General features: G+C 47.6%; 1 protein-coding gene across 3 annotated transcripts in view; it reads left to right on the top strand.

Annotated features, from left to right (window-relative positions):
- The window catches only part of Tmem241 (transmembrane protein 241), a 130,205-nt gene extending 124,167 nt beyond the window's left edge, over positions 1–6,038 (top strand). For 2 of the 3 annotated variants that reach the window (XM_052155746.1, XM_052155747.1), the window contains one exon: positions 2,929–6,038. In XM_052155746.1, the coding sequence (XP_052011706.1) occupies positions 2,929–3,162 (234 nt within the window). In that variant the 3' untranslated portion in view covers positions 3,163–6,038. The remainder of the gene's footprint in view (positions 1–2,928) is intronic. The other variant, XM_052155748.1, reaches the window with a different exon arrangement.
- Positions 6,039–19,438: the final 13,400 nt, after the last annotated feature.

Raw genomic sequence — 19,438 nt, forward strand, 5'->3', positions numbered from 1 at the left:
CCTGAGGAGGCTGAGGCAGGAGGATTATAAGTTTGAGACCAGTCTGTGATACTTAGATCTAGAAAATAAAAAACAAACAAAAAAACCCAGCAATAAAAAACAAATAACAACAACAACAACAAAAACCCTGTCTTCAGTTATCTTTGAGTCAAGATATGCTATCCTTCTGATTTTAGGGGCTCTTTTTTTTTCTTTTTTTTTTAATGTATTGATATATTTATTTACATTTCAAATGATTTCCCCTTTTCTGGACCCCCACTCTTCTTGGAGACTGCTCAAGTCTTGGCAGACAGAAAATGAATTTAGGAGCCAAGGGAAAATATCCTAATATTCTTTAAATCCCTTTAGGACTACAGTAAATGAACCCTGTCAGTTTCCTGTTTGAATTAAATGTTGGGCGCATTTTAAAAGACATTCATGACTTGAGATGGACTCCGTTGGTAGAGCTTGCCTGCTTGCCTCAGGTTCTGTAAAACCCTGAATTCCGCCCCAGTACCACATCAAGCTGGATGAGATATATTCTAGTTTACATATTGGCCAGGCAACGGTGGCTCACGCCTTTAATCCCAGCACTTGGGAGGCAGAGGCAGGTGGATTTCTGTGTTCAAGGCCAGCAGCATGGTGTACAGAATGAGTTCCGGGACAGCCAGGGCTACACAGAGAAACCCTGTCTCAAAAACAAAACAAAATAAAAAACAAACAAACCAAAAAGACCCTTTATCAGATTGTGAACTTTGTTCTGCAAGGGAATGAGACATTGGGGAACTACATTCTAGTGAGGTAGGAAGTAAAGATCAAGAAGTCAGAATACACACACACACACACACACACAATGTGTGCTGGGTCTGTGTCTAAGGAAAAATACAGTCTGTTGAGTTCAGTAGGAACTAACCAGGCAGCCACAGTAACAGATATAAGGTTAGACAAGGCCTTTGATCCCCACCGGGGAAGAAAGAGACACTGAAATAACCCTGGAGGGGAGGCTAGGAATGGGTGTTTGTGGCCTTGAGCTCTGCAGTCTGAGGTTTACGCCATCTGGTGAAGTAAGTGTGTTCTTTCAGGAATGATGAGGATTACAAGGTTTGCAAACAGCTCAGTCAAGCTCCAACTTAAATAGTTGTAATGCTATTAAGACTCCAGACCCCAAGAGAGATCCTCCTGCTGTCTGAAAAACAACATCAAAGTTCACCTTTTGGCTCCTCAAGGTTCATTTCACCATTCACTAAGCTCCTTGGCGCTTCAGGAAGTCTGCCTGGCAGAGGGATGAATGCAAGGTTATTATACCAGGCATTGTTCCTAGGCTGCGGGAGAGCCATGGCCCAGGGCCAGCTCAGCCCTGGTCCATTCCCAGTGATTAAGGAGGATTAGTGAGAAGTGTTCAAAATGAAATTGTCCCACAGCAGAGCTCTGTGCAGCCTCACTCGCTCGAGGGTTGCTGTATCCGTGTTCCTGCCCAGGTACATGAGGAAACATGTGTGACCTTGATCGGATGCTGGGAAGAACAGCAGAGCTACTTCAGATGAAGGAATGGGACTTTGAAGACGAGCTTGTGGAGGCAGAGTGGCTTCCCTCCCCCTCATTCTTTACCAGAGAGAACAGGTGGTAGAAACCCCTCAGCTCCTGGGGTCCCAAACTAGACTAGAGCGGAGCAAGTCCCCATCTTCACACAGAGGCCTTTCCGGGTGTGGTCTTTTGAAACCTGGACCATGACAGCGTCTCACTGAAGCAGTCCCATGGCAGGGATCGCAATAGTAGTTGCGCTACTCCTGTAGTGCGCATGGCTCCTCTTCCAGAGACATCCCTGCGAGTTGGCAGAGGGTGAGTAGCCAGAGCTACTAGGCAGAGATTGCTGCTCCAGCTCATCTGGTTAGAGCATAGCCATGTATTTGTTGGTACTCCATCATAGGCCAAGCCCAGGCTGCTTCAGATCTGTCATCTGTAAGCCCCGGACACAGCATGAGGTGGTCACTCCCAGGTAAGGACACAAAGGCTGAATAGATCTGAACTTATGGCAGATTTTAAGTTTGTTACATTCACATTCTCATACTTAGTTCAATCTCGTACTAAAGAACAGAGTGGTACAGATTACCTGTATGTCAGCATCAGCCATATAGGTTTTCACTGGGAAGCTGATGTGTGTGTTTCAGCATCACAGATATGTTAGAAATATAGACACTGAGGTTGAGCGTATGTGTGCTGAGTTTGCATAAGAGAATTGGGGTAGTGGGTAGGTGGGTGGACAGAGAGGAAGGGAAGAAAGAGAGGCTCTAACTGAAGGGTGGTCGTCACCTCTGAAAAAGCCTTTCACCGACAGGGACCTGTCCTCAGCAGTGAGCCAGCCCAGTCCCCAGAAACACAACAGATTATCTACCAAGAAGTTTAAAATAGAGGATGGAAAGGCCTTTGGGTGTATACAATTTTAAGCATGTTAAAGTATCTAATATCTTCTCCCCGGCTGCAGTTCTCACATCTTAATTTTCAAATTGCCAACCTCATTTCTTTCTGTGTAGGTGGGAAATTTACAACTCCCATCTCTGTGCTACCTTTACATCTTCTGTTCATCTATTAGAAGCCACACCCTTCTTAATTAAAAGGCTGCGTCTGTATAATTTCATATTCCATAGTTCCCTTTAGCCAGAATCCCCCAAGGGGTCATGGGAAGTTCTTCCCTGCTTTTTCCTTCAGAGTGTTAACCTGGTCAGGATATGTGGGACCTGCCCTTCCCTAAGGAGACCTCCCACACCCCTCACTTCCCATCCAGTGACTGTTTCCCTTCAGTGACTGGATGGCTCCTGGGCTATACCTGGACCCAGGCTTGCCTGGGCTGGCCGTGGTGGAGCACCTCACTCTTCTGTGTGGTTTATAGGTGCCAGGCAGCATTGCCAGCCCGCAGGATGAGGAAAGTTGACCATATGCTACTGTTTGCAGCTTCCTGCTTGGTGGACTTGGCGAGGCCCTGCTGGTTTTCTCGGAGCGGAGGAGTTCCTCATGAAGAGAGACAAGGGACGGCAGCATGCAGCTTGCTACTGGAGAACACAGCAACTGGCCTCCCTCGTGAGAGCGAGAGAAAGACCACATTACAGGGATACCAAGCTGAGGTCTCCAGCTGGACAAAGCTGGAGCTGTGCATGCCCCAACCAAGCTGCACACATTAGTGGCTAATGATTGATGATTTCCCGGCGACTCTGCACCACTGCTGAGAATGGGTCTGTCTTATATGCTGAGCCAGCTCCTCTCTGCTGCACCCAGCTCTGCAGGATCAAGAAGCAGAGGCTCTTAATGGGATGGCTGTGTTGGCAGGATGGACCCAAACCGCCTCCTACGGGATACTGATTCGGAATTGATGTCACAGTCCATGGAATGTTGTTGCATTTGGGGAGTTGTTTTGTTTCTTTACATCTTGGAGTCTCTTATACTGCTTGATTTTTCTGTTTACCCTGGAGCCCATGCCTACCCACACAAAACAGTACATGTGTGATCATGACACGTGGGACAGCGTAGGGGTGGGGTCTGAGCAGGGTAGCTGGACCAGTGGGACACCAGCAAACATCTTTAGACTGCGGAGTGAGTGGCAGCCCTTGTGGTTATGCTGATACATTTCCAGCCTCTAATTTTTTCCTCTAAGTTTCTCTTGTTCTTTTGAGTTTGTCAGGATGTGTTGAATCTGTAGACCATTGATCACCAGTAGTTTAAGCTGGTGACTCATTGATTACCTGAAGTCTTTTAAGTATTATGTAGTCCAGGTGGGCCTTAAACACCTCACCATCTGCCTCTGCCTCCTGAGTGCTGAGATTGCAGGAATTAACTATAATATGCTTGGCTTTTGTTCCTTAAATTCTTTAATATATGTAATACCTTTATATCTCAGAAGAGATCTCAAGTCATTGAGAACTGGATTTTATCTCTTATATCAGATTAATAATTAAAGTCCCATAGCTTACCACGAGAGAATAAACCATGTTATTTAAAATATTCACTTGATTCTGAACCCACCAAAGCTTAAGAAAATAATACTAGATGTTTCTTTTCATTGGTTTCATAAAACTTGATTGTTCTTGCGAGTCTCAGGTAGTTTTAGTCGTACTGCAGAGATCTGTGCCATTGACTGACAGAGACCCTCTGGGCTATGAGGACTGCTCCTTGTTACAGGCTCAGACCCAGGATGAATGAGAGCAGCTCATTGTTGCTAATTTTTTCCCAACTTGTTGGCAAACAGAATGAAACAGGAGGATGGATTTATGCATATAGAATGTGAGGACCTTTATTTAGTTTCTGTCCTTTCCTGATCTCTGCTTATCATTTAAGGTAAAAAATGTTCCAAGACTTTATGCCTATGTACTTTTCAATTTGCTGTCTTAAAGTATTTTTTACATTTATTTATTCTATTATTTTATGTGTATTGTACACCACATAATGTGTGCCTGGTACCTGTGACGGTCAGAAGAGGCCATCAGATCCACAAAAACCGGAGTCACAGACAGTAGTGAGCTGCCACATGACTGCTGTGAATTGAACTCGTGTTCTACGAGGGTGTTCTTTTGTTTTTGTTTTTTTTGTTTTTTTTTGATTTGGTGGTTTTTTTGTTTGTATATTTGTTTTTGGATTTGGTTTTTTCGAGACAGGGTTTCTCTGTGTAGCCCTGGCTGTTTTGGAACTCACTCTGTATGCCAGGCTGGCCTCGAACTCAGAAATCCGCCTGCCTCTGCCTCCCAGAGCGCTGGGATTACAGGTGTGCGCCACCACCGCCCGGCTTACAAGAGTGTTCTTAACTGCTGAGCCAACTTCACTCTTCAGCCCTGCAGTTTGCTTTTAAAAGATATTTTTATTTTAAATTGTCTGTTTATAAGTATGTGTGCAATGACTGCAGGTGCCCCAAGGAGGCCAGAGGAGAATGCGGGATCCCCTGGAGTTGGAATTACAGGGAGTTGTGAGCTGCCCAGTGTGGGTTCTGGGACACAAACTCTGGTCCTCTACAAGAGCATGGCGTGTTCTTGATTGAGCATGTCTCTCCAGCCGAGAGCTCGCTTTTGTTCTTCATCGGGTATAGCAAACCAGTAAGTATATAGTAGTGTCCTACAAATCAAATAGAGAATCCAGACTTAGAATTTTCCTGTTCTAAATTCCCACAAAACTCTCTACTGCTCCCCCTCCCTCTACCTGGCTTTTGCAAAAATGGTATCTGTCCAGATGTCATCCTATGCCTGTCCTAAATGTCATTTAAGCAATGGAGAGTCTTCAGCTGGAAAGAACCACACAGCTACTAATTCCAGCCCCATCTCTAGCAGGATGAACCTCAAAACTGAGACATTTCAGACACTTTGGTTGTAAAGATGTCTAGCATCTAGTGCTTTGTTTTTGTTTTGTTTTGTTTTGTTTTGTTTTTAAACCACATTCCAGTTCCATTGTTCTGAGTCTCGGGTGATTTTGTTGTGTGCTGAGAAGGTGAGATGGGACCGATTGCTCCCTCCGTGCACTGACCCGTGTCCCCAGTTTCCATCTGTATTCTGGGCTTCTTTCTTTAAGGCATGGCTACCATCTTTTATCCCCCCTCCTCATGCTTAGCTCTGAAGGTTCAGTGAACTCAGAGGTGCACGAGGCCCCCCCATCACTGAGCTCTGAGCTCTGCTGTGTGGCCCTGAGCCCAGGGTTCCAAGGTATCCACAGAGCACGCCGTCATGCCCGCTCAGTTCTGAGTTCTTCCCAGCTCCAATTCCTTGTTTGTTTGTTTGTTTGTTTGTGGCAGGGTCTCTGTTATGTAGCCCTGGCTGTCTTGCTGGATGTGAAGGCCAGGCTAGCCTTGAACTAGCCTGCCTTTGCCTCCCAGTACTGGACTTAAAAGGCATCCTGCCATGCCTGACTCCAGCTCCATTTCAAAACCAGGATAAAGTGTTGTTGTTGTTGTTGTTGTTGCTGTTGTTGTTATTATTGTTGTTGTTCCTTGCACAAATTAAGATCATGCCTTCTTTCAAGGGAGGCAAACTGTGAATTAAGACTATACTACCATCGCTATAAAAATCAACCATTTCTTTTCTTGATAATGTGCCTCTGTTTTCTCCTTTTCAACCCCAGCAGAACTGCAGAAATGGTTGGTTGTATCCCTGACAGTTCTTAGGGTTGTTGTTGCTGTGCACTTGGATTTTAGACAGTGTTTCCCTCCTCTCGTAGCCCAGGCTGGCTCTGAAGTCAAGCCTATCTGCTTGCCCCAGACTCTGAATGTTCATGACTTAGGCTCAGTGTAGGCCCTTTCCATCACTCTGAGGGCTCTTGGCTCACGCCAATGCAGCCTGCAGCACCTTCTAGACATGGGATGTTCTATTCCCGTTGGCCACACATAGCAATGGGGAAGTTAATCACCATTGGCCAGATTTGGATTTGCTCTAAATACTAATTTAGCCTTTTAAAAAATGACATCCTATAAAAAGATTTAATGTGAAAGTGTAAAATAGGTCTGGGCAAAAACAAACAAACAAACAAACAAACAAACAATAGGTCTGGGCATTGCTCGTGCATGCCTTTAATCTAAGCACTCAGGAGGCACAGACAGGTGGATCTCTGTGACTTTGAGGCCAGCCTTGTCACCAGAATTCCAGGCTATCTACGGCTGTACAGTAAAACCTTGTGCCCAAAACAAGATGTGCCCAAAAAATTTTATACTGAATATATGTTGATATTCTAAGTTAATTATAAAATATGAATATAATTTTTAATATTTTTCTTTTCTTTTTTAAGACCTATATTCCTTTTTAATTATTTATTTTATGTATATGAGCACACTGTAGCTGTCTTCACCAAAAGAGGGCATCAGATTCCATTACAGATGGTTGTTAGCCAAGATGTGGTTGCTGGGAATTGAACTCCGAACCTCTGGAAGGGCAGTCAGTGCTCTTAACCTCTGAGCCATCTCTCCAGCCTGAATATAATTTTTTTTAACCTTTTAAAATGTTGACATAGGACACTCAGTTTGCAGACATGGGGCACATTTTATAGTGATTGGTCATGTTGAATTTAGGGCTGTAGTTGGCTGTAGCTGCTGACCATTCATGCTTACTATATTCCAGAGTCCCTCTCTAGGCTCCAGGCATTTTGTGTTGTGGGAAACACTTTTCTCCATTTTCCAAGAGGATAAGAGAGATCTGTAATGTCCAGGGCTGTTGTTGCGTTAGCTGGCTCCAATAGCACCACAGCGGACACCACAGCTTAGAAAGAGACAGGGTGGACTGAGCGTACAGCTTTAGCCCATTGTGCAGGGGGATGCTTTTGTACATCTGGGTAGCCAGAAGCGGGTGGGAGAGGCAGCGGTAGGGATATGAAGAAAGCAGCTTTGGGAGCCGGGATGAGGCTGAAGAGGCTCGCAGGCGGAATTGCTGTCCCCTCCCCCACTGGCCCAGCACGAGGAGTAGACACGTGCCCCAGGCCAGGTGCAGACCCTTTTCTGGCTGCAGCAGGTCTGACTCCCCTTGGGCTGTCATTCTGGTGGAGGAGACATGAGCAGCCTGGGAACGAGCCTGTGGGTCATAACGGATACACGTCTGAGTAAATGCAGACGGGCGGGCGGTCCCCCTTCCTCCCTGTAGCCCGCCCATCACTACAGCTTGCCATCGGCCTGTTGCTCACCTATACAGCATCTCACCTGCTCTTCCCAAGAGGCCTTTGAGTGGGGATCATCCTTAGATTCATTATTTGGAGGACACAGATTCAGTGGAGGTAAGGTCCCTGAGGTCCTGCTTGCTAGAAAGGGACTTGGAGGTGGGCTTTGAGCACATAGCCTCTACCTGTGGTGTGCTGTCATCTCCAGGAGAGGAGTGCGCCTCCAAGAAGTCCAGTGATGACTTAGGAATAGGGCTGGAAGGCTGCAGCAGGGCTGGCCGCTGTGTGTGTGTGTCCATCTGTCTGTCCATCCATCCGTCTCAACCTGGATCTACCAGGCTTCAGGGCAAATGTGTTACGGGCATGCTTTTCTCAGCACTGACAAGATTCCATACCCGACTGGACAGGAAACCTCTACAAGGTCAGCCACTGCTAGGCTGGGATTCCAGAGTCACTGGTCAAAGCAGTCAGCCAGGAGAACTCAGGCTCCTCCAGGCTGTTTCTCAACCTCTGTACTTGCCTATTTCTAAACAAGCTGCTGACTCCCAACTCCAGTGGCCTGTGGGGCATCTGCAGGCCGCTGAACTGGGCAGGACACCATGGGGAGTTCTAAGCCCTTGTAGAAACACCTCAGGGAGGGCGGAAGCCCCCAGTCCCCCTCAGTTGGTTTCACTCTGGTAGTCTGACCAGCAATGGACAGCCCTGGGTAAAATCGTTTGGCACACATGTGTCACTGTAGTTCACTCTGGGCCTGAAGGGTACCCCGTCCCTGCCTGTCCTTGGCAGCTGTAGGCAGAGAAGCTCATCTGAACAATTGCCTGAGCCAGAAGGAACCTTTGACTCATTTCTTTCCTGTTCTCTGAGAAGGGCTGGCGAAGGCCTCTGTGCCCGTTTGTCTTCAAGCTGGAGACTCAGCCTCAGGGAGAGCCAGAGAAACCCTAAGATGTTTCAGAGACCTGATCCAGACACCATCCACCTGGGTGGCTTGGTCTGTAGGACGAAAGTTAAGCCTGTACTGTGTCATTAAAAAGGCTCCAAGTGAGAGCTGGCAGCTGCCTGCTGTCTCAGCCTCCCTCACTTTGTGAGGGCTTTTGAGCTGCTGTCTTTTCATTCAACAGACACATGCTGATAAAGGTTTTTGTTGCTTTCTAGAAGGGCTAACCTGCTCTCTGGCTCTGGCTGAAGCTGACTCTTTGCCATAAAGCTGTCCTTGAGACGGCACCTCCCTCCTAGCAGACACAGCTCTTGTGGCTTTCTGTGTGGTGATATGTGTGGCAGCAGAAGCAAGGCAAGCCCATGCTCCCTTTCCTCAGAGAGGCTGAGCCTTCAAGAAGACACAGCCTGAGCTTGACCCAGGGCCCTCAAGTGTTTTCATTCGAAGTGTACGATCCAATTTGATAGGTTTTGATTTCAACTTCAGACCTTTACAACCAGTGTCTCCAACTAATTACATAACTTTTTTACCCTAAGAAGAATTCTAGTGTGCGTTACCCCCCTCAGCCCCCCAACCCTTCAACCACCCCACCCCCCCACCGCCTGTGTAAATATACCTGGTCTGAGGCCTCTGCCTGAGTGGGATTGTAGAATATGTGGTCTGGGGCGTTGTAGCTCTGCTTTCTTTCTCTGTGAAGGTAGGGGAGGAGGGAGGTAAGGGTCACCCCTCTGCTTGAGTTGTGGAACCCATAGGATGACCCCTGTCCTGGGTAGGTGAACTTTGGACAGGCAGCATCAAGTGAGTATTCTCTGTGTCCTCCCAGACCCAGGTGGCCAGTTTCAAGTTTTCTTTCCCAGACAGTTCTGTATTGGTCTCACAACTTTATAAAATCTGCTCAGCATCACAGCTGTCTTGTGATTAGAAGTGTGGGTCTCCCCCTCTTTCTATGGTGAAGAAGGGCAGGAGAAAGGAGATGTAGGCACCATTATCAGATAGCACCACTTAAACTTTCAGCTCCAGCCCTGGGGGTCTTGAGGGTACTTCTTGGTCACTCTACAATGTGTCTGTGAACTGACTAATTATGAACTGTCTGCTCTAAGGAGGATGCGTGCTTCTTGGGGAAGGCAGACACAGCCTTGGAGGAGTCATTATCCTGACAGAGCAGGGTTGTATGCACTTGGAACAAGAGGAGGCATTCAGGAGACAGAATGCAGGCTTCCTCTAAGAGCTGCTGATCTCAGGGTCCCCAACCACTGCCTTGATCTTTGGGAGAAAGCTAGGTTGGGAACTCCATCCCGGAGGCTGGGAACAGACTCGTGGTCAGAGGGTCTGCACATTAGCCAGTTTCTCTGTCATGGTGACAAAATGCCTGGTGAAAACAACTGGACAGGGACTATTTACTTTGGCTCATAGTTTCAGAGATTTTGGGTCAAGCTTGGCTGGATCCACTGCGTTGGATCTTGTGTAAGGCGCATGTCATGGAGGCTGGAATGTGTGGCCAAGACAGGAAGCAGAGAGTGGAAAGCAGCCAGGACAGCGTGTCCTTCCAAAGCATGACCCCGGTGACCCATTTCCTTCAATTAGGAAAGTTCCCATCTCTTCTGCAGATAGTACCACCATTTCAGGACCAGGCTTTTAACATGTAGTCCTCAAGTCTGGGATAGCTATCCATTGGCGCTTAGCTTGAATCTCACCTTGCAGAATAAGACACCTGATCCCATGAGCCTGGAACAGAAGCTAGAAGGAGCCCATCTCTGCAAAGCCACGAACCCCCTTGGGAAAGCCACCTAGAACCTTTCCCGTGAGAAAAAATGACAAAGTCCTTTGTCTTAGTTGGTATTTCATGGCTGTGAGAGACATCATGACCATGGCAACTCTTATAAAGGAAAACATTTAACTGGGTCTGGATTACAGTTGGAGGTTTAGTCCATTATCATGGCGGGAAGCATGGCAGTGTGCATGTAGTCACGGTGCTGAAGAAGGAGCTGAGAGTTCTTCATCGAGATCCTCAGTCATTAGGAAGAGACCTCAAAACCTGCCCCAAGTGACACACTTTCTCCAGCAGCACCACACCTACTCCAATAAGGCCCTGTCTAATAGTGCCACTCCCTATGGGCCTGTGGAGGCCTCTTTTATTCAAGCTACCTCACTCTTCATTCAAGCCACTGTTATTTCTAGATTCTGTGAAAAGCCTAAAACCATCTCTAAGTCAGCGGATATGGCAGGCTGAGGCATGTAAGATGGCCATGGGCGAGCGTCCCTTCCCCCGCCCTCTCTGTTTGTCTTCCCTTCCCTCATATTCTAAGCTCCAAGAACCTGAGGCTAGGGTCTTGTTACCTTCGTCAGCACAGAGCCTGCACACAGAAGATGCTCAGTGGTTTGGACATGAACATCCTCAGACCCTACACTGGCTACTTCCATGGTCTTGGGCTCTCCAAGTCTTAATTTCTTTAAAGGTAGAGATGGGGTTTATAGTACCAAGGCTATTTTAATCACTTTGCTTTAAACATGGTGTCTGATGCCTGTGGCGTTTTAGACACTTGGGAAATGGATTTTAGGGCCTTTTACCTAAGACTAAGCCTCTGTCATGAGCGTTATGTCTCTGAGGCTCCATCTCACTTCCTTTGCCTTCTTTGGGTCTCCGGAACCCCGTTGGACCTGTGGCCTCTAGGTTGCCTGTGTCTCAGTGATGGCTTCTTCCAGGCTGCCCCGCTGCAGTGAAGCCAGTCCTTGGCCAGGGAATGTGGGGATTTTCATTCTATTCAAGAATCCTGCTCAATGGGGGTCTTCCCCTGGAGAGAGTAGGAAATGAACTTGAAAGGCAGATGGAGTTTTCCACCCTTCCCTGCTATTTCCATTGGCTTTCATACGTGATTAACGGTTTCCTCACTCTCTGGGCTTGACTAGCCTTGTAAATCCATCTGGCCACTAAGTGTAATGAAAGTGATAGCTCCCATTTTGAATCTAGACTCCACGTAGCTGTGTATAATTCCATGTGCTCCCTTGGGCTTGTTGACACGCTCTTCTTGACCCAGCTTTAGGAGAGAGATCTCTGACCAGGCCTTACTGTGTTGAACCCAGTTCAGTAAGAATTCTGCTAGGCTAGTAGTGTCTTAGGGTTTTACTGCTGCGAATAGACAACATGACCAAGGCAACTCTTATAAGGACAACATTTAATGGGGGCTGGCTTACAGGTTCAGGGGTTCAGTCCATTATCATCAAGGCAGGAACATGGCATTATCCAGGCAAGCATGGTTCAGGAAGGGTTGAGACTTCTGCATCTTCAGCTGAAGGCTGCTAGCAGAATACTGGCTTCCAGGCAGCTAGGATGAGGGTTTTAAGGCCCACACCCACAGTGGCAAACTTACTCCAACAAGGCCACACCTCCTAATACCACCACTCCCTGGGCTAGGCATACTCAAACCACCACAGCTAGCTTACTGGGAGTGCATACCTCATGCCTAACCACGGGTCCCATGCCCACTGTCTTTCACCCCCAGCTGCCTCCAGTGTCAGGCATTGAGTTCAGTCTCTCAAGCCTCAGTATCTTAATCTGCATTAGGTGCAAGGTAAGAAGAGGCCACGTGGGAAGGAATAGTGCTGGTCTGCGTACTGAGCATGATCTGTGGGATCTGTGGTGGCCAAAGAGTCAGCGCTCTCCGAAGCAGCTGTGGTAGGCTGGAGCAGCTTCCAGTGAAGAAAGCTTCAGGAGAGAATACTCTTCCCCAAGTGTTACAGCCTCGATAGGACAGGCGCTCTCAGACGGTCCTTAGTGAAATAACTTGAGCACTTTATTCCTTGTGGATATAATCTTATACATATTTTGGGGTGGTTGGGTTCTAAAGGCCTGGTTGCTTTCTATTGGCCTGGTCTGAGATGTTAGGGATGCCTCTTCTGAATGTGGAAGGGCTTCAGGTGTTGTCCCAACATGATCGATTGCCACAGTCTCCCTCATGGCCTGTTGTGATCACATGTTCCAGGACAGGGGAACCTGGTAAAGAGTAAGTTTAAATACCTACCCTTCCTCTTTGCTCTCTGCTCTCCCACACTCTCTCACCTCTCTGCCCCTGGGACTCTTCCCCCGTCCACGTGGTCATGGCCGGCCTCCTCCCCCCCCTCTCTCTCTACCTCTAACTCCCATCCCCTACTCTGAATAAACTCTATTCTATACCAAAAAAAAAAAAAAATACCTACCCTTCTCAATTATGAGAGTTGCCAGGATTCCTGAATCTGCTCCACCTTACCAGGTTTTCTGTCTGGTGGCATGGTCCACTGCCCCACAGAGCAGAACAGCCCTCTAAAGCCAAGGTTAATCTATCCCAGACAGCCCTCAGCAAACTGTAGACCTGTGACTGGGTCTGGTCAAGGAAAGCTGAACTTCTGCCTGCCTCAGAGACTTATGGGAACTAAGATGGCTGTTAGTTTAAACCACTAAGATTTAGGTGCTACACGTCATCAATGGGGAGAAGAAAGGTCAGAATAGCAGAGTGCAGGGGACAGTGGCAAAGCTTCTCTGGGTAAGTGCAGAGTGGGCATTGTGGTTTCTAGATCCTGTGTGTGTGTGTGTGTGTGTGTGTGCTGCGTGTGTGCAGCAGTGCAGAGCAGTGCTGGGGGTCGGGGGAGGTATCAAACCCAGGGTGCCACACACACTACACATACACTTTCTCACAAAACTAATCACCCTGCCAGCCTTTGTCTTTGGTGGCCAGCCCTGAAAAGAGATGTCAGAGAAGTGGATTTGCCATCCGCCCGTGGTCACTCCCTCAGCCACCAGACAGAACCAAGAGGCGAGAAAGGCTGTGCTAATGAGGGGTTGACTTAGCAGTTTGTTCCAGCCAGGCAGCAATTGTGTCCTACACGCCTAAGTGAACACATGTGAGGCTGAGCTGTAAATACCGGCCTGAAGAGCTGATGCGTCAGCACCCGGCAGGCACTCGAAGCTGGAGTAGCAGTCGTCGACGCTTTACCTGCAGCCCACACTGCCTGGGCTCACTGCCGTCCCATGCAACTTCCCTGGCAGCTCAGCCTTTTATATTTTGTCTTGAAGTGCTGGAGATTGAATTCACCACCTTGGATATGCTAGGCAAAGTTTTCTCCATTAAGATACGAAGAGGCCCTTTTTATTTTTCCTGTTTTCCCTGTTTGTTTTCATTTGTATTTGTGTCTGTGTGTGTGTGTGTGGTGTGTGCCTATGGAAGCCAGAGAAGGGGGTCAGAGCCCCAGATCTGAAGTTACAGACATCCACTATGACTATTCATTGTTAGCACCGGAACTGAAGCCAATTCCTTCTGAAGAGCAGTGTGTATTCTTAACCACTGAGCCATCTCTCTGGCCCCTTTAAAAATAGTTTTTAACATTTTAATTAATTAATCGATTGACTGATTGTTCATTGCCTGTACATGTGCACAAGCCTGTATCTATGGTCAGGCCACAGCTCACGTGTGGAGGTTAGGAGACCACTCATTGGGAGTTGGGTTTTTCCTTCCACCATATGGGATCCTGGGATTGAAATCAGGCTGTCACCTGGCAGTGGGCGCCCACCCCTCAGCCATCTCACTGGAACTGGGCTCTTGATTCAGAATTCGATACAAAGCAGAGACACTGGGTACGTGTATAACCTTGAGCAGCCATCACCAAGGCCCCTTTCCAGAACCTCTCCATCACCAAGGCAGAACTCCACACACTTTCCCCAGGTGACCACTCTTCTGCAGTATGGTCTGTTAATTCTTTCTGTCCTTTACCTTGGCTCATTCTTAATAAGCACCTCTGCCCCTCAGTCACATGATGGTGAAGCGTGGCTGGCTGGAATGCCACCTCGAGTATGTCTTAGCAGCCCCAAGGGGGCACTGTTCATTTTCCCTGAGCAGCCTTAAACGGTAGCCCACAAAACCTGATTTCCAAAACTAGATATATATATAATGATTGCTTTAGTCTATGAGTCTTGGAGCAACTTGGGATGCTGTCAGTCCTTTGAGGCCAGAAAAACCCTGGAAGAGCCTGTGCGTGTGCGTGCGTGCGTGTGTATGTGTGTGTGTGTGTGTGTGTGTGTCTGTGAATAGCTTGTATACGTTCATAATGTTAGTGAGAAGATGAGGTGTACACACCACTTAGTTTCCACCTTCTGTTGCTCCTGTACAGGGCATACACATGCACGCACATATGCACCTCTATACTCCTGTCTTGAGGATTTACTGTTGGGTTTGGTGGGCAGCGGCAACGGCTACAGAAAGACCACACCAGGCCAAACACTTCCACATGAGGTTTATTGAGAAGGGAAAGGGCAAAGATGGTGGTGGAAAGAGAAGAGAGGAAGGGGGTGGGTGCTCCTCTTATATATACATGGATGGTGACATGGTCACAGGTAAAGATGAATCCAATGGATTCTGGGAATATGGTGGCCGTTGCCTTGGCAACAGGTATACAGGTCGCACTGTCGCCTATGTGAAGTCACAGGTTTTGGAGGTCCTGGTACCAACACTTGCACATTGAAGGTCTGAGATAGGATGGCTTCTTTGGCATAACTGCGGGAGCTGGATGGAGGCCTTTGATGTGAACAGTGGGATCAGACCTAAAACAGACAAGAGAGGAATTCACCCACATCAACTCGTTAGAGGACCTAGTGATGCTCTGTTTCTTTGACATTCAACATGGGGATGGGAGTTAGGGACAGAAAGTGCCATGTAGCCAGAGTGTAAGGTAAAATATCCCATGCCCAGCAGCCAACCCTTCAAATACACCAATTAAAGTGACAGGGAGTGGTGAACAGCAGAGAAAGGAAGGAGGTCTAATCAGTGCTCACTGAGAACAGGAACAGATAAAGGGATTCAGTGACCCGAAGTTTGTCTTTGGGATACTGGTGTGAGCTCTAGGCTGACATAGAGGGAGCTGTTAATTATAATAAGAGAGCAGAGATCAGTCTGACGGAGCTGAGGAATGGCGCCTTCAGAAGAATGCAGTCCATTAGAGAGGGCAGTGAGAGGAAGAGTGTTGGACAGGAGGTGAGGGGGCACTGGCTGTGCTTGCAGAGAGCCCAGCTTCAGTTCCCATCACCCACGTGGCAGCTCATAACCACATGCGACTCCCAGTTCCAGGGGATCTGGTGCCCTCTTCTGGACTCTGTAGACACTGCATGTGTGTGGTGTGTGCACACAATTGCAGGCAAACACCCATTCACGTTAAAAAAAAAATCTCTTTCAAACTAAAGCAGCTGAGACACAGCACCAGTGCTACTAACTGGGGGGTGGGGGTGGGGAGACAAAGGAACAACATACTTGAGAGAGAACAAAGCCAGGGCTTCTGGGGAGGAGAGGCTTCATCCAAGCCAAAGAGGAGCTTGATTAAGAGTAAGCATGGGTGTGGGGAGGGGACTCTTCAGAAGCAGCCTTTGGGGGGATAGCTCTGAGAAAAGTTTTCCCTGAACAGTCTCTAGGTCACTTCCCCCAAACAAAGAAATAGGACCTTTTCGGGGTGGCCCGAATTTTCACACCATGTGATTTAGTTCAAGGCAGAGTACGTGACAGAGAGCATGGAGGAGCCAGGTAGTGGTTAGGACCATAAATCAGGAGCTGCTAGGCCCTAGCACTGACAGCTTCCCAACTCTGTTCCAGAGAGAGCTGCCAGGAGGTGGGGCCTGATCTCTGCAGGCTATGCGATGGGTCTGGCCTTTTAAAGGGACCACTGTCTTTTAGGGGCAGGCCCTTGCTCTTAAAAGAATCAGGACAGGGTCAATGGTGTGCATAAACTCAGCTGTTCTGGCCAAGATGTGCCCTTGCCCATCATTGTCTCTGCCTCAACCCTGCATGGTAGACCTTGGGTCTGACAGGATGATCTGATGGAGGGCTAGGCTCTCCACCATAATTGCTGAAGTTATTTGAGGTTGGACTGCCCTGCCTATAGACCTTGCATCCCTGGAATTAAAGGGGACTGCAGCTGTAGGACAGTGACTTGTTGGAGTGAGTTAGGTATCTACCTGGAAACACCTTTGGCGACTGGTGTCCAGGCAGAGGGGGCCAGGTGACACAGAGCACAGGAGGCAGACACCACATGAAAGCAGGGTGCCCACTCGCAGCCTTTCCTCCACCTTAGTTATCCTGAGAGCCAAGTTTTGAGGAATGCATTGTAAAGCAACATCTGAGTGCCAGTTAAAGCTGGGGTTAGGGGGTGGGGTGGGGTGCGATTCAAGAAGCAGGTGTGGGGCTGGGGCGGAGGAAAGCTAAGAGGCAGGCAGGAGAGGAAGGTCAGTCTCTGCTCAGACTTGCCAGGGGAAACTTAGTTCATAGTCTGCCAATGCCCCACCTGCCCCGTTGTAGGGAATTCACTATGGGAGGAAATTCCTCCTTGTCCTGAGGCAAAGAACTTTTTATTAGGTAGCAAAGCTGAATTTTCCTCCTCAAGAGTCTTCTCTCTCCTAATCCTCCATGGTCTTTGCCAGTTGTCCTCCTCAGGGGAGGCAGGGTTGCCTCTGCTGAGGTGAGCAGCTTCCTGGGTATCTCGTCTCAGCTCAGCCTGGGTTACTCGCTAGGCTTACGTTGTCAGAGAGTAAGTGCTTTATAGAAAGAATTAAGTGGAGGAAGCTATATTTGTGTGTGTTCATATATGTGTAGCACTTTGCCTTATACTTGCACATAGTGACTGTATTTGTGTGTGTGTGTGTGTGCGTGTAGCATTTTGCTTTGTACCTGCACAGAGTATCTTTATTTGTGTGTGTATATGTGTGTGTCTGTATGCAATTATGTGTGTGTGTGTGTGTGTGTGTGTACAAGCACTTTGCCTTGTACCCACACACGTAATGGTATTAGTTATTTTGCTGTGAAAGGCAACTTAGGGAAGAAAGCGTCTATCTGAGCTTACAGCTCCAGAGAGCAAGCCCATAATGCCAGGGGAGACACACGAACAGGTAGCCAGAGCCGGAAGCCGAGGGATCACACAAAACAGAGCGAAGTGACATGAGGCTGTAAACTCTCAGAGCCTCTGCCGAGTGACACACATCCTCCGGCAAGGCTGCACCACCTCCTCAAATAGCGCCCATCAGCTTAGAGGGCAGTGTTGAAATTCTTTTTTTTTTTTTTTATTTTCTATATTCTTTGTTTACATTCCAAATGCTTTCCCCTTTCCCGGTTCCCCCCTCCACATATGTCCCATAAGCCCTCTTCTCTCCACCCATTCCCCAATCACCCCCTCCCACTTCTCTGTCCTGGTACTCCCTACAATGCTGGATCAAGCCTTTCTAGGACCAGAGCCCTCTCCTTCCTTCTTCATGGGAATAATTTGATATGCTAATTGTGTCTTGAGTATTCAGAGCTTCTGGGCTAATTAATATCCACTTATCAGTGATTGCATTCCATATGTATTCTTTTGTGATTGGGTTATCTCACATAGGATGATATTTTCCAGTTCCAACCATTTGCCTAAAAATTTCATGAATTCATTTGACAAAATTCAGCATCCTTTCATGCTAAAAGTCTTGGAAAGAATAGGAATTCAAGGTCCATACGTAAACATAGTTAAAGCAATATACAGCAAACTGGTAGCCAACATCAAACTAAATGGAGAGAAATTTAAAGCAATCCCACTAAAATCAGACACTAGACAAGGCTGCCCTCTCTCTCCATATCTTTTCCATATAGTACTTGAAGTTCTAGCTAGAGCAATTAGACAACGTAAGAAGGTCAAAGGGATACAAATTGAAAAGGAAGAAGTCAAATTATCATTATTTGCAGATGATATGATAGTTTACTTAAGTGACCCAAAAAACTCCACCAGAGAACTCCTACAGCTGATAAACAACTTCAGCAAAGTGGCTGGTTATAAAATCTACTCAAGCAAATCAGTAGCCTTCCTATACTCAAAGGATAAGCAGGCTGAGAAAGAAGTTAGGGAAATAGCCTATAGCTATTCACAATAGCCACAAACAATATAAAGTATCTTGGTGTGACTCTAACCAAACAAATAAAAGATCTGTATGACAAGAACTTCAGGTCTCTGAAGAAGGAAATCGAAGAAGACCTCAGAAAATGGAAAAATCTTCCATGCTAGTGGATTGGCAGGATTAATATAGTTAAAATGGCCATCTTGCCAAAAGCAATCTACAGATTCAACAAGTGTTGAAATTCTTAAGGGGATATTTGTTAGCATGCTGTCAAGCTCCACCCCACAATTACCTGGCAACAGCCAGGTATGCCCCTCCCCACAGTTGCCTGGCAACAGCCAGGTAGACCTGGCACACTACAAAAGGGGCTGCTTGCCCCTCCTCTCTCTCTCTCACCTCTCTCATCGCTCTTGCCTCTTGGGCTCTCCTCCCCTCCCCCTCTCCACATGGTCATGGCTGGTCTCCACTTCTCTACTCTCTCTCTCTCTCTCTCTCTCTCTCTCTCTCTCTGCCTCCACTACCCCATTAACTCCCAACCTCTGCCCTGAATAAACTCTACTGTATACCATGTCTGTGTGCGACTGGTCCTCCAGGGAAGGGATGCCTGGGCATGGGCCCTCTGGGACATCCCCCTTCCCCCACACCGCCATACACCACATTCTCTAAACCTCTTTCTCTTTTTATGAACCCAACATTTGGTGCCAAAACCCGAGAATAACAATATTTGTCAGTCAAACCACTGTAGGAAGCAAAGAGCAAATGCCACAGTTGTCCCTGTGACCGTCTTCCAGCAGGGCTTCCCCAGGGACTGGTTCTAGTTAATTGAGTAAATTGTCTTTAAGATAACTTTGGACAGGTGTGGAAGTGTCTTGGGGAACAGGGCTGGGCCCATAGATCAGCTGCAGGCTGATCAGCTGCAGTGCAATAGGCCTTTGCTGCCCACACTAAGACCTAGTTAAAGTCTCAATTGACTGACATCTCTCAGGACTGCCATATCCAAGGGGAGCTTGGAATGCAGTAACCCAGTTCTCTCAGGAAGCCACAGAATG

The sequence above is a fragment of the Apodemus sylvaticus genome, chromosome 13 (assembly GCF_947179515.1).
Source record: "Apodemus sylvaticus chromosome 13, mApoSyl1.1, whole genome shotgun sequence".
Lineage (NCBI taxonomy): Eukaryota > Metazoa > Chordata > Mammalia > Rodentia > Muridae > Apodemus > Apodemus sylvaticus.